Raw genomic sequence first — 13,778 nt, forward strand, 5'->3', positions numbered from 1 at the left:
CAAATTCTTATGAAGTGCAGTTTATGAATTTATTCTTTTATGACTCATGTTTTTGATGTCACATGAAAGAAATCTTTGCTTAACCCAAGGTCTCATATATTTTCTTCTAGAAGTTTTATAGTTTTAGGTTTTACACTTAGGTCTACGATCCATTTTGGGTTAATATTTGTATAAAATGAAGGTATGGATTGAAATTCATTTTTTGTGTGTATGTATATCTACTTGTTCTAGCATCATTTATTAAAAAGACTATCCTTTCTCCAATGAATTGCCTTTGCACCTTTGTCAAAAATCAATTGTCCAAATGTGCATGGCCCTTTTGCTGGACTCTATTCTGTTCTGTCGATCTATTTGTTTATTTTGTCACCAAAACCACACTGTTTTAATTACTGTATCTTTATAATAATATGAAAATAAGGTAGAGGTAAGCCTAAAACTTAGTTCTTCTTTTTCAAAGTTGTTTGGCTATTTTAGGTTCTTTGCATTTTCATACGAACTTTAGAATCCGTTTGTCAGTTTCTACAAAAAAGTCTGCTGGGATTTTGATTGGGACTACAGTGAATCTATTGATTAATTTGGGAAGAACTGACATCTTAATAATACTGAGTCTTCTGACCCATGAACATGGTATGCCTCACCGTTTATTTAGGTCTTCTTTAATTCCTCTCAGCAATGTTTTGCAGTTATGAGTGTACACATCTTTTGTCAAATTTATTCCTAAATAATTCATCTCTTTGACGCTGTTATAATGGTATTATTTGTTAAATTGTAATTTATAATTGCTTGCTGCTAGTAGAAGAAATACAATTGATTTTTTATGCTGATCTTATATCTTGTAACCTCACTAAATTAACTTATTTATTCTAGCAGCTCTTTGGTACATTCCAAAGGATTTTCTTTCTTTTCTTTTTAAATACACTTTATTGAGGTATGACTAATGTACAGAAAGCTGTACACATTTAATGTATACCACTTGATGAGTTTGGAGGTAAACATATACTTGTGAAACTGTCACCACAATCAATGTCATAAACATATCCATCACGTCCAAAAGTTTCCTTCTGTCCTCTTTTTATCATTTTAATTTTTTTGTGTGATAAGAACACAACATAAGATTTACCTTCTTAGCACAATTTTAAGAAAACAATTCAATATTGTTCACTATGTACACTATGGTTACAGTGGATCTTAGGATTCATTCATTTTGCAAAACTGAAACTTTATACCCTTTGACTGGCATCACCCTGCTTCCCCCTTCCTCAGACCCTGGTAATCACCATTCTACTTTCTGATTCTATGAGTTTGACTATTTTAAATTCCAACGGATTTTCTACATAGGTGATCATGTCATTTGCAAGTAAAGCAGTTTTATTTCTTCTCTTCTAATCTGAATAACTTTTAATTCCTTTTATTGCCTTCTTGCCTTGACTAGAATCAATATTGATGGAACCAATGTTGAATAGAAGTGGTAAGAAATAGTAAGACTGGACACCCTTGTCTTACTCTCGACCTTAGGGGTTAAGCAGTCTTTCACCATTAAGTATGATGTTATCTATAGGTGTTTTGTAGATGCCCTTTATTCCCTTCTATTCATCACTTGCTGAGAGTTTTTTTTTTTTAATCAGAAATGTCTGTTAGATTTGGTCAAATACTTTTCTGCATTTATTGAAATGATTATATGGTTTTTCTTTTTAAATTTATTAATATGATCCACTGATTTTTTTTTGAATGTTGAAACAACTTTGTATTCCAGGGATAAACTCCACTATGTATTACTTTTTTTATATATATTGTTGGATATCTAAAATTTTGTTTAGAATTTTGCATCTATGTTCATGAAAGTTTGATCTATAGTTTTCTTTTCTTGTCTTTATCTACTTTTGTTATCAGAGTAATGCTAGCTTCGTAGAATGAGTTGGAAAGAATTGCTTCTAAATTTTCTGCAAGGGTTTGTATAGAATTGGTGTCATGTCTTCCTTAAGTCTTTGGAATGTCTCCAGCCTTGCGTGAGCACCACCAGGCTCTATCTTCTTGAGGGATTCTTTCCTCTCCTTGGGTAGTGTCCTCACACGCATGTGCTGACCAGCACTCAAGCTCGTAGGGGACGCTCTGCAGGCACTTGGGTCTCTCTGTGCACGTCTCTCCCCCGGGACTCTCTCCGGTGAACTCCCCTGCCCAGTTGCCAGCAGATGGAGGTCTATGGTGGAGCAAATGCCAGCATAGACTTGTCTCAGGCAGTGACTTGTCTCAGGCAGTGACTGTGAAAACAGAAGCAGAAAGGATTACTAAGGGAAATCTGATTTCAGTCTGCTAAAAGCCCCTCTCTAACATTGAGAGCAATCATTTCCTTGACAAAAATTATAGACTGTGGGCTGTGGGAATGCTCCTGGATATCTGTGACTCAGTGAGCTTCTTCTATGGCCACAAGCTATGTGTTATTTGGGCAGCAACTGAAGTTGATGGGGAGCAAACCTTGGAAGGTATAGATGGAAACTTCAGAGTGAAGGAAGTGGCTGGCTAGGTCCTAAGTAACTTGGTGACACCTGATCTCTGCCATGGTTCCAGACATCTAGACAGATGTCCCCGCCATTTTGCGCAGTCCCCATCCCCGGGATTCTGACTGGAAGCATGGAGTGGCAAGGGGGAGAGATGACCGTGGACCACAAGGAGGCTAGTGCCACGTAATGGACAGCCTGTTTCCCACCCGCAGGTGCCTTTTTCATCCCCTACCTCATCTTCCTCTTTACCTGTGGCATTCCTGTCTTTCTTCTGGAGACAGCACTGGGCCAGTACACCAGCCAGGGGGGCATCACAGCCTGGAGGAAGATCTGCCCCATCTTTGAGGGTGAGTAGCTCTGCGCCCGACTCCAGAGTCTCTGCACTAGTGGTTATAAACCTTGTTTGGAATAACTGGGTGGTTTATCAGCAGTGCTGATACAGATAAGACGCTGTGTCTTTATGTTAAACCTTCCACCGTGGGCCCAAGACTGAATTACTGCCAGAGAATTCCCTAAAAAGAGAATTTTAATGAGAAAAAAATAATAATTCTACCATCTTTGGAATTCTCTGGCGGTCCACTGGTTAGGACTCTGTGCTTTCGCTGCCAGGGGCCCAGGTTCAATCCCTGGTGGAGGAACTAAGATCCCACAAGCTGCGTGGCGTGGCCAAATAAATAAATAGATAAAATGTTTACATAGCACAGGGAGATCAGCTCGGTGCTTTGTGACCACCTAGAGGGGTGGGATAGGGAGGGTGGGAGGGAGACGCAAGAGGGTGGAGATATGGGGATATATGTATACGTATAGCTGATTCAACTTGTTATAAAGCAGAAACTAACATACCATTGTCAAGCAATTATACTCCAATAAAGATGTTAAAAAAATTTTTTTTAATTCTACCATCTTGACACAATAGCTATTTAAAACTTAGGATGTTTTATTTCAATATTTCTCTCTATATAGGATTTTCTTTAAGATTCCATTTTGAAACAATTATATGTTCACAGAAAGTTGCAAAAGTAGCCCAGAGAGGTCACGTGTACATTTCACCCAGTGACATTTTCATTTTCCTCAATGGTAAAAATCTTATATAGGACAATATCAAAACCTGGGAATGGACATTGGTACAATCCGCAGACCTTACTCAGATCGCACCCGTTTCCATGCACTTGCTTGTGTGTGTGTGTGTGTGTGTGTGTGCGCGTATAATTCTGTGTAATTCTATCACTTGTGTTGATTCGTGCAAACACCACCGCTGTTCCAAGACCACGGAGATCTCCATCCTGCTGCCCCTTCGTAGTCACACTAACCCTTCCCCTCCCCACCCCTATAACCTCTGACAGCCACTAACTTCTCTCTATCTCTATAATTTTGTCATTTGGGGAATGTTACATAAATGGAATCATATAGTATGTGACCTTTTGAGACTGGCTTTTTCACTCGGCATGATGCCCTTGAGATCCATCCAGATTGCTCTTGTATCAATAGTTCATTCCTTTTTATTACTGAGCAGTATTCCATGGTGTGGATGGTTGTCCTATGGTTTACTTAACCATTCACCCACTGAAGAACATTTGGGTTTTTTCCAGTTTGGAGAGATTTACTTCATTATTTCTTTCTCTCTATATAAAGTTTACATATCTATTAATATGAAATATACACAGTTTCTGTTTCTGTCGTTTTTGTGTTTTTTTTGGCCACGCCGTGTGGCAAGTGGGATCTTAGTTCCCCGACCAGGGATTGAACCCTCCCCAGCACTGGGAGCGCAGAGTCTTAATCACTGGACAGCCAGGGAAGTCCCTCTGTTTTTTAGTTAGTGTTATTTTCCATTTCTTACACAACAGTCATGTGATTGCATGAACTTCCATCAAGGGGATATATCATAATTGGCTTAACGACTCTCTGTTCTGGGCTTTTTGCTTATTTTCCATCCCTGATAAATTGATATTCTGCTATCGTGTATCTTTGTAGAGGTAGCCGTTACCCCCCTTTTTTGGAGTTATTTCCTTGGGATAAATTCTCAGGATTACGATCACTGGATCAAATGGACAACCAAGTTGATGTCCCTTGACCATGCTTATTAAGTTGTTCTATGGAAGGGTTATGCTGACGTACACATCACCGGACTTGAGTAAGCATCTTTCCTCCGTACCTTTAACAGCTCTGAGTTATATCCCTGGTTTCCAAACTTGTCTGCACACTGGAGTCACCCCAGGACCTTCCAAACATCCTGAGGCCTGTACCCCACCCCCAGAGATTGTTATTAAATTGGTCTGGGGTCTGCTCTGGGCTTTGGAATCTTTAAAGTATTCCCAGGTAGTTCTACTACTATGTGGACAAGTTTGGAAATCACTGAGTTATATCGTTTGTAAACATGTTCACTAGTGTTGCAGATGCAGAATGGTAGCTCATCATTTTGCACACCTACGATTATTAGGGAGGATGAGTGTGTTGTGAGGATATTCATTGCCTGTGTGTGTGTGCTCCTCTGTGAACTGTCTCTTCCTGCTTTTAACGCGTGTTTTTTTTTTTTTTAGTTTTAGTTTTTGGCTGCATTGGGTCTCCGTTGCTGCATGCGGGCTTTCTCTAGTTGCAGCGAGTGGGGACTACTCCTCGTTGCGGTGCACGGGCTTCTCATTGCAGTGGCTTCTCTTGTTGTGAAGCACGGGCTCTAGGCGCGTGGGCTTCAGTAGTTGTGGTTCGCGGGCTCAGTTTGCAGGCTCTAGAGCGCAGGCTCAGTAGTTGTGGCGCACGGGCTTAGTTGCTCTGCGGCATGTGGGATCTTCCCGGACCAGGGCTCGCACCCGTGTCCCCTGAGTTGGCAGGCGGATTCTTAACCACTGCGCCACCAGGGAATTCCCTTAACGCATGTTTTTACATTTCAGAAATATATCAGACGAATTCCAGGGAACATTATTAGCTATTGGAATCTCGGAGTTAGCCTTATACATTTGTAAGATAGCTTAGAATCCGTGAGCTTGCAGCATACAGATGAAAGCGTACAGGCAGCGGGGCAGGGCAGCAGGAGATGGGAGGAAGCCCGGCCTGGCCTGGGGGGGCTGCACGACGGGAGGGGGCAGCGAGCCAGGAGCCCAGACCCCATACCCCGTGTCTCAGGACACTCACAGGGGAGCACAGACCCTCTCCTGAGCAGGGGTGGGCGGAGCCAGAAACCTGCCCCGTGTCCCCAGCCCCGTGTGCCTCCACCCAGGTATCGGCTATGCCTCCCAGACCATTGTCATCCTCCTCAACATCTACTACATCATCGTCCTGGCCTGGGCCCTCTTCTACCTCTTCAGCAGCTTCACCATCGACCTGCCCTGGGGGAGCTGCCGCCACGACTGGAACACAGGTGAGGTCACCTCCACCTGCTCTGCTGCGGTGACCAGGAGAGGGATTGTCCCCATATCCTGGTCCCCAGGCCCCATCCTTCACCTGGGACATGCTAGAAATCTGCCAAGGAGGTGACAGAGGTCTTATGTCAAAGATAAGAGCGAGAGTCCACCAGCGTCACCGGAAAAATATCACAGATATTTTCAAAAAAATTCATGTGTTCAATCAATGTTATTAAGAAGATAGAACTGACTTCTTTTTGTGCAGTTTAGCCCTTTATGGATTTTGATTTGAAACGTGGTTGGTTTGATATATGGATATATTGTTTTATCATTTATTTATTCTTCATGTCTTCTTTCTGATACTATGTTAGGCCTTTCCAACTCCCAAGTCATGTGGATTTAACCAGGGATAAGCTGTTTTGTATGGCATCAATATAATTTACCATAGCAATTAATTTTCTCCTATGATTTTCTTTTAAGACAAGAGCCTCTATGGCGATAGAACTACTAAGTCTAATGAATTGAAAGAAAATGTTAAATTAAAAATACAAATTAAAAATTTCTAGGGTAGTGCTTTCCAAAAGAACTACCTGTGGTGGTGAAATGTGCTTTGTACTCTCTGATACGGTAGCCACTGGCTACACATGCTGTCGAGTACTTGAAACATGGCTAGTGCGTGTGAGGACCTGAATTTTAAAGTTTTTATTTAATTTAAATTAATTTAATGTAAATAGCCACACGTGGCTGTCACTGCCCTATTGGACCGCGCAGGGGGACACTGTCCTGCTCCCAATGTCCAAACACCTCTCATGCCTGTCAGTGAGGCCCTACCTGTGCCATGATGGACTTTTTCTTGTTCAGATAAGTTACTCAGTTCTGAGCTAGAGTGTGAATCTTTTACTCACTTGCCAGGGAAGTGGTTTTGCACGTTTATCCTGGTGTTCAAGGCCCCCTTGCCCTCATATTTTATGCTGCCTCTCCAGGCTTTCATTCCCTTGTCACCACTTTGTCCCACTACTTGTCAAGTGAAAAGTCAGATCTTGGAGGTACCGCCCCTGACACCCCAGGATCTGCTAGGTTCTTCTTGAGTGCGTCTGCTAGTACCTACACGGGCTGCGGCCCTTGACTGTGGCACTCACCCCGGTTTTCCTCTGTTTGTTGCAAGATCTTGAGGGCAAAAATGGTGTCTTCATCTCTACACCTTTTGCACTTAGCATCATGAGCTCTCAAAAAATATTCATGGAATGAATCAAGTTTTTAAAATCTGTTTTATTCTAATATTCTCTTTATTATGTGTTTTTTCTTCCTTCCCCCTTCTTTCCTTCCTCCCTTCCTTCCTTCTTCCCTCCCTCCCTCGTCTCTCTCTCTCTCTGTCTCTCTCTTTCTTTCTTCTCTGTGCACTAAAATCCGCCCTGACAGCCAGCTTCTCAGATGGGGATTTTATCCAGGTCTCAGTGCGGTTCCTCTTATAGAAAGTTTCTGCCTTTCTGGTGCCCAGGGGCTTGGCCTCAGGCCATCATCAGGCCTGTGTGCTTCTGGCTGACTTGGCAGGGGGAGCACCTCTGAGGCAAATTCAATATCCAGGGCTTTGGCTCCATGACATTTTGGGCATTTCTCCTGGTGAGTCTGGAGTCCTCGGAGCCTAGTATCTTGAGTAGTACAGGACATCCCATCCTGTCCGGAAGAAACAGCCCTTTTGGGTGTGCTGAGGCTTCAAGGAAAGTGACTTGGTTTGGAGGAGAGAGGGCTCTGCTAATATCCCGTGGTTCGGCAGATGTGTGTGGAGCCCTGGCTCTACCCCAGGCTCTGTTCCAAGTACCGGGGACATGCAAGGTGCAGAAATAGAGCTCCTACCCTCGTGGCTTTCATTCTAGTGGCAGAAGACAGACCAGAAACAAAATCAGTGCATCCCATGTGTCATGCTAGAGGCACTGCATGGGGAGGCACATGCACTAAACGGGGAGGAGAGACTGGGAATCTTAGGGGTGGGGTGTAATTTTAAATAGGGTCATCGGGGAAGGCATCTCTAAGAAGGTGACGCTGGGTCATGCTCTGAAGGAGGAGGGCGTGTGGAGGCAGATACTAGGTAGGAGAAGCAGCAGTGCAGAAGTGGGGTGGCATCCAGGGGGCAGCAGGGCAGGTGAGCGGGGGTGGGGCAGTAGGAGAGGGGTGGATTGAATGGGGCCTTGAGGGCGATGATGAGGTCTGGGCCTTTCTCTGGGTGCGATGGGAAACCCTTTGGAGGTTTCTGACCTGGGACAAGACATAGAGCCACGACATGACTGAAGTTTGAGCAAAGCCTCTCTGGCTGCTCTCTGGAGATTTGACTCTGGAGGCAAGAGCAGAAACTGGGCCCATCAGGGAGCTGGGAGCCGTGGTGACCTGCACCAGACTGGTGGTCACACCTGTAACGGGAAGGGTCGGATCCCAGATTTTCTGAAGGTGGAACATACACAATTTGCTGAGCTGGATCCCAGCCTTCATGTCATCACAGACAAGCGATGCTGGGCCATTTCTAAGAAGATCAGCTTTCGTGTGTGCACAGCGGGGGACGCTGTCTGTCTTTATTGATGCTTCCCAGGATTACCGTCCTAATAAAATGTAAAGAAGAGTGTGACCACTTTGTGAAAAGTCCATAGTCGTAGATGGGTAATTAAGAGCCACTATTTATGGAGTGCCGGGCAGTCTCCGCTATCAGTCAACACTGGGATCTTCTCATGTACATTTATTCATTTAAATTTATTTATTTATTTATATTTGGCTACGTTGGGTCGTCGTTTCGGTGCTCGGGCTTCTCACTGCGGTGGCTTCTCTTGCTGCAGAGCACAGGCTCTAGGTGCATGGGCTCAGTAGTTGTGGCTCGCGGGCTCTAGAGCACAGGCTCATTAGTTGTGGCGCACGGGCTTAGTTGCTCCACGGCATGTGGGATCTTCCCAGACCGGGGATGGCACCCACGTCCCCTGCATTGGCAGGCGGATTCCCAATCACTGCACCACCAGGGAAGTCCCCTCGTGTACATTTAGAGACCACAGAAGTGAGGCTTAGAAAGCCACACAGTGAATAACCGGAGGGGGGCAGGGATTCAAGCCAAAGTCTTCTGATCTGTACCTGTGCTCTTAGCCGTCAGCTACATCACTTCCCCAGAAGGCATCCTTATTGTTCCTCAAAGGCCACTCTCTACAGGACAGTGGCCCAGAAATATTCGTATGTTTGAAGCTGATGGCGTGCAAAGCATCTTTCCTGAGGCCGCCTGATGGTGCTTTAATGAGAATGTGCTACACCCACCCACCCCCACCCCGGCTCCACCCCGGAGAAGTGGGAGAGGGTGCAGTGGCTTTGTTGAGGTCATTATGTGTTTCGTTTTGTGTTTTATTATGAGGCTGTTTTGTTTAGGCACCTTCAGCCCAGATACCGTGCTTCCCAGTCTCCTGAAATTTCGCCCCACTCTCTGCTCATGTTACATACTGGCCAGTGATGTTTCTCTCGCTCCCCGCCCCGCCCTGGACCCCCGGCAGAGCACTGCGTGGAGTTCCAGAGGGCCAGCAGCTCCGTGAACGTGAGCTCTGAGAACGCCACCTCTCCCGTCATCGAGTTCTGGGAGTAAGTGAGGCCCCTGCCCCATCGCAGTGTGGGTGGCGTGTCCATTAGACGGGCGCGGGGCTGGGGACCCCACGGGCTGCAGGGGACGAGATTCTGCCTCCTCCTTTGGTGGCGCCGTCACCCGAGTGGCTTTTTCCTGCCGTGCCTGTATTTGTGGTTAGGGCAGGACTCTTCCAGAGGCTCTCCTCGCCCCCACTCCCCACCCCCACCCTGCCCCACCCCCCACCCCCCGCCCCCACCCCACCCCACCCCCGCCCGCCATGTGGGTCCGCCCTCCCCTGTGGCTGCATGTGTGTTGCTTCTACTGCCCCTCCCCGAAATATTGGCATTCACCGAAGACATGGTTCCTCATATCAAAGCATCCTAACCCTCCGGTTGAGAAAATACGGGTTCGCACCCCCTTCTCTGGGTTAAACTGGTCCTCAGCCTGCCAGAGCAAACCCACCTGGGAACAGTTTGTCTTTGCCTTCTCTCTGTCTACTCCCATCTCTGGGCAAAGCAGAGCCTCATGGATCAGAGTGAAGGAGCCGACAAGCCTTCGGACCAGAGCCGGAGGCCCGGCTCCGCTGCCCGGACGAGCTGAGGCCAGCGGCACAGGTGCAGTCGCTCACCCTTCTCTCCCCAGGAGGCGGGTCCTGAAGATCTCGGACGGCATCCAGCACCTGGGGGCCCTGCGCTGGGAGCTGGCCCTGTGCCTCCTGCTTGCCTGGGTCATCTGCTACTTCTGCATCTGGAAGGGGGTCAAGTCCACGGGCAAGGTCTGTGTTCGAGGGCCCCAGGCCCCTCCCTTCCCTGGGCCACCCTGCTCCCCCGGGGGCCTCAGCCACCCAGGGGTTCCCCAAGTTGTACCTCGTCGGGGATGGGAGGGAATGACCCCACGAAGAGTTCACATGTCTCTCTTCCTTGATTCTGTGCCTTTCCTGGATTCAATGGTATGTCCTTCTGGTATTTGGGGAACTGGAATAGGGGAGAGAGAGAGAGGACAGAGAGAGAGAGGCAGGAGGGACACGTGGGGAGGAATCTGATCTTGGAATGCACCATGCGTATGGGCACATCGCAAACCGAACACGGTTCACGGCTCCCCGTTTCATACAGCTGTTCTTTGGGAAAGCAATTCCATCATGACTATTAATCTCAACATGACTGTCAGCCACCCCGAGACCCTGGGGAGACTCGTTGCCCTGGAGTGCATGAGGGCATCCCGAGTTCTCCTGGACTCCTGCCCTGGCGGCCTCTGACCAGGCTTCCCTCCTAAGCTGGCTGCCCGGTTGTGCTAAGCTTGTGAGCTCTGTGGGGACAGGGGTCATGTGTGACAGAGCTTTTTGTCCCCGACGACCCTTGCCACTGTTCTAAACTTGTTGGGAGCATGCCTAAGTTCGCTCAGTCACTCAGCAGATGTTTGCTGGGTGTGTGTCAGGGAGACGGAGGGAGGGGGGAGGGCTGAAGGCTGAGGACTGAGCAGCTGTGGGGGGAGCGGGAAGGCGCAGAAGGTGAGCTGGTGACCTCTGCCGTGGGCTTGGCGGCTCCTCCCCCTGCCCCCTCCCCGTCCCCCCACTGCTGGCTGCCCCAGTTCCTTACCTTCTCCTCTGCCCCTTGGCCAGGTGGTATACTTCACAGCCACCTTCCCTTACCTCATGCTGGTGGTCCTGTTGATTCGAGGGGTGACGCTGCCTGGGGCCGCCCAAGGAATTCAGTTTTACCTGTACCCAAACCTCACGCGTCTATGGGACCCCCAGGTAAGACACACAGACAGGGCCGTCCCTGTGCTCAGCTGGGCATCTCTGCTCCTGGACAACCCCAGGCATCCACGCTGAGGGGGGGTGTCTCCACGCATCTCCCCCTCCTGGGTTCACAGCTGCCAGGGAACCCAGGGGCCCTGAGGCCCTCGTGGTGTTTTGTAGTGTTTCTGGGGGGCTGTAAATGCGTCCTAACAGCCTTTCCCCCAGGCTCTCCCCTTCCACTACCTCCCATCCCCTCTGGGTGTCTCCTTTCATTTCGAGCAGCCTCTCTCTCTCCTGACCCTCCACTGGCCCCTCTGTCCCGCCCTCTGCCCACAAGGCCTGCTCCTGGCCACGGCCCCCAGCGCCTCCCAGGGCCAGCTGGCTGGTGGTGCTGAGTTTCCTGTGTGCTGTCCAGAGGCCCCCGGCCCTTCCCCCCCGGCCCTTCCTTCAGGGTCCACCCTCCGGGAGGGGGGGTGTCTGCTGACCGAGGGTGTGGACGGCAGGGCCTGTACTGAGAAGCCTCTGCCGGGATCTCGTCTTCTGTTTGGCAGCCGTTTTGAAGGCCAGCAAAGCCAGGAGGGGGCCGAGGGTGGAGAGGCCGTGGGTGAGCACAGCCCAGAGCCCCGCCCGGCCCAGCTGTGGCCTGAGCCCGCTTCCCTGACAGAGGTCACCTCCCGGGGCCTCCTCCTGGGCTGGAAGGGCTGTGCCCCTGAAAGGGACGCCCAGCTCAGAGCAAACCAGAAATCGAACGGCTTTTTGTACGTTTTTATAGTAAAGCAGCGGCACTGTCACTGCTGAGAGGTGAGAGGGGGCAACAGAGGAGGGAACAGCCCCCCAGCTCCCTCCAAGGCGGGGACCGTTCCCACGAAGGCAGTGGCTCCCCTTGTGCAGAATTTGGGGTGGCTCTTCTCAAGCCTCCCAGCACCCCCGGATGAATTACGAGCTCTTCCATCCTGAGTCCTGCGGCTGCCAGGGCTCCCAGAAGCAGCAGACCACTCGAGCCCGGAAGCCTCCCCAGCCTCGGCCCGGGCTCTTTCCCCACACCCTCCTGCCCCCGTTTCTGAGACAGATAGAGACACGGGCAGCCACCTCGTCTCCCCGTGGACCCAAGGGCTGCAGTCGGGCCTCGGAGCCAAACTGTAGAAACGCAGCTGCTGAAGCTAGAAAACCCCCAACGTCATCTCTGCAAACTTCTCGCTGCACAGATGAGCAAACAGGGCCCAAGGTCACGTGGAAGGAACGGCAGGCCGGGACCCAAATTGCCGTGGTGGAAGGCAGGCAGCAAGCAGGAGGTTGCGGGGCAGCAGAGCCGGGCGAGGCCTCGGAGGCCGGGTGTGGGTTCGGCTTGGATCCCTCACGCAGGAGGGAGCCGCTGCGGTTCTGGGGCAGCGGTGTGAACCGGTGGCTGAGCCGCAAGCCGCCTTTTCCTGGAGATCAGGCTGGGAGACAGGCAGGTGGAATGAAAGAAGAAAGGGAGAGAGGGTCCAGCATCTCTGGAACTGACCTATGGCTTCTGTGATCGACGCTCTGTTTGTCCTGACCAGCTTTTTAGCTAACAACTGCTGAGCGCCCGCTATGGCCCTGGCATCGTTAAGAGGGTCACATGCATTATTTCAGCTAATCCTCACCGCTGACCAATGAGGTATCCCCATCTTATAGACAGGAAATTAAGGCCTAGAGAGCTTAAAGAACTTTCCGTCCGCACACCTGCACCTGGAATCCAGGTCTGCATGATGACAAGTCCCACAGGTTTTACGGTCTCTTGAAGGCAAAGTCCTGTCTGCTCGTCTTTGTTTTTCTCGCAGCTCATTCATTCAGCAAAGATTTATTGAGCGTCCGTTTTGTGCCAGGTATGTTCTAGGTGTAACGTTTGCTACGTAATAGCTGCTGGCAAATATGAAGAAGGTGGACCAGAGCGCCTTCAAGTCTGAGAGTTAAAAGGCCGTAATTCTGTTTCTGGGTTACTGCAGGGAATAAGACCTCTTTCAGGCTTCTCTCCAGGACACCATCCTTCCAACCTGGGCAGCTGCAGGCTGTGCAGGGAGCGATGCCTTCAGAATCCTCTGAGCCCAGGGAGGGAGACGTTCCAAGAGCCAGGCTTGGTCCTGAGCTTCCGAGCAGACTTACTAACGGCTGGTCCTGGCCTCCTGCTGAAGCCCACCTTTCTGTCAGTGAGCAGAGCAGCCTCTGCAGGGCGGGATGCCCCCCGCCAGAGCCCTAAGGGGAAGTAGCTGGCGCTCCCCAGGAAGTGTGCCAATGCCAACCTGCATTTGCCTGGCACTTGAGAAAGCTGCAAAATTCCTGCAGCACCAAGACCAGAGCGCCTCTCTCGGCCAAGCTCTCGGCCTGGAGCGGAAGCCAGGCGGAGACACTGCTGAGTTTATCTCATTGGCCAGGCCGCTGTGCGGTGGGGGATTGCTGCCTCTCCCGGCCCCCCCAGCACCATCTCTTTCCCACTGGGGAGCGGCCCTGGGAGACTCCGCTGGTGCAGCGTGTGCTGGGTCCTGGAGCTTTTTCTTTCCCTCACCCTGACCCTTTGTTCCATTGCACTTTGGTAGATCAATAAGGACAGGGGCTGGGGACGGGGTGTCTGGAGAGTCCTTGTTGAACACCTGAAACCTCTA

The 13,778-nt window shown here is 49.7% G+C and overlaps 1 protein-coding gene across 7 annotated transcripts in view; it reads left to right on the plus strand.

Annotated features, from left to right (window-relative positions):
* Positions 1-13,778, plus strand: part of SLC6A13 (solute carrier family 6 member 13) — a 40,722-nt gene that overhangs the window by 9,902 nt on the left and 17,042 nt on the right. For 5 of the 7 annotated variants that reach the window (XR_002645093.2, XM_022577264.2, XM_022577263.2 and 2 more), the window contains 5 exons: positions 2,711-2,845; positions 5,710-5,850; positions 9,349-9,433; positions 10,059-10,191; positions 11,035-11,169. Coding sequence is in view for 6 of the 7 variants with exons in the window: in XM_022577264.2 (XP_022432972.1) it covers positions 2,711-2,845; positions 5,710-5,850; positions 9,349-9,433; positions 10,059-10,191; positions 11,035-11,169 (629 nt within the window). In the remaining variant the exon portion in view is untranslated. The other 2 variants (XM_022577269.2, XM_030761831.2) reach the window with 2 other exon arrangements.

Source organism: Delphinapterus leucas, chromosome 11, assembly GCF_059928025.1.
Source record: "Delphinapterus leucas isolate spDelLeu-1000000601 "Yukka" chromosome 11, BTC_Dleu_Yukka2, whole genome shotgun sequence".
Classification (NCBI taxonomy): Eukaryota; Metazoa; Chordata; class Mammalia; order Artiodactyla; family Monodontidae; genus Delphinapterus; species Delphinapterus leucas.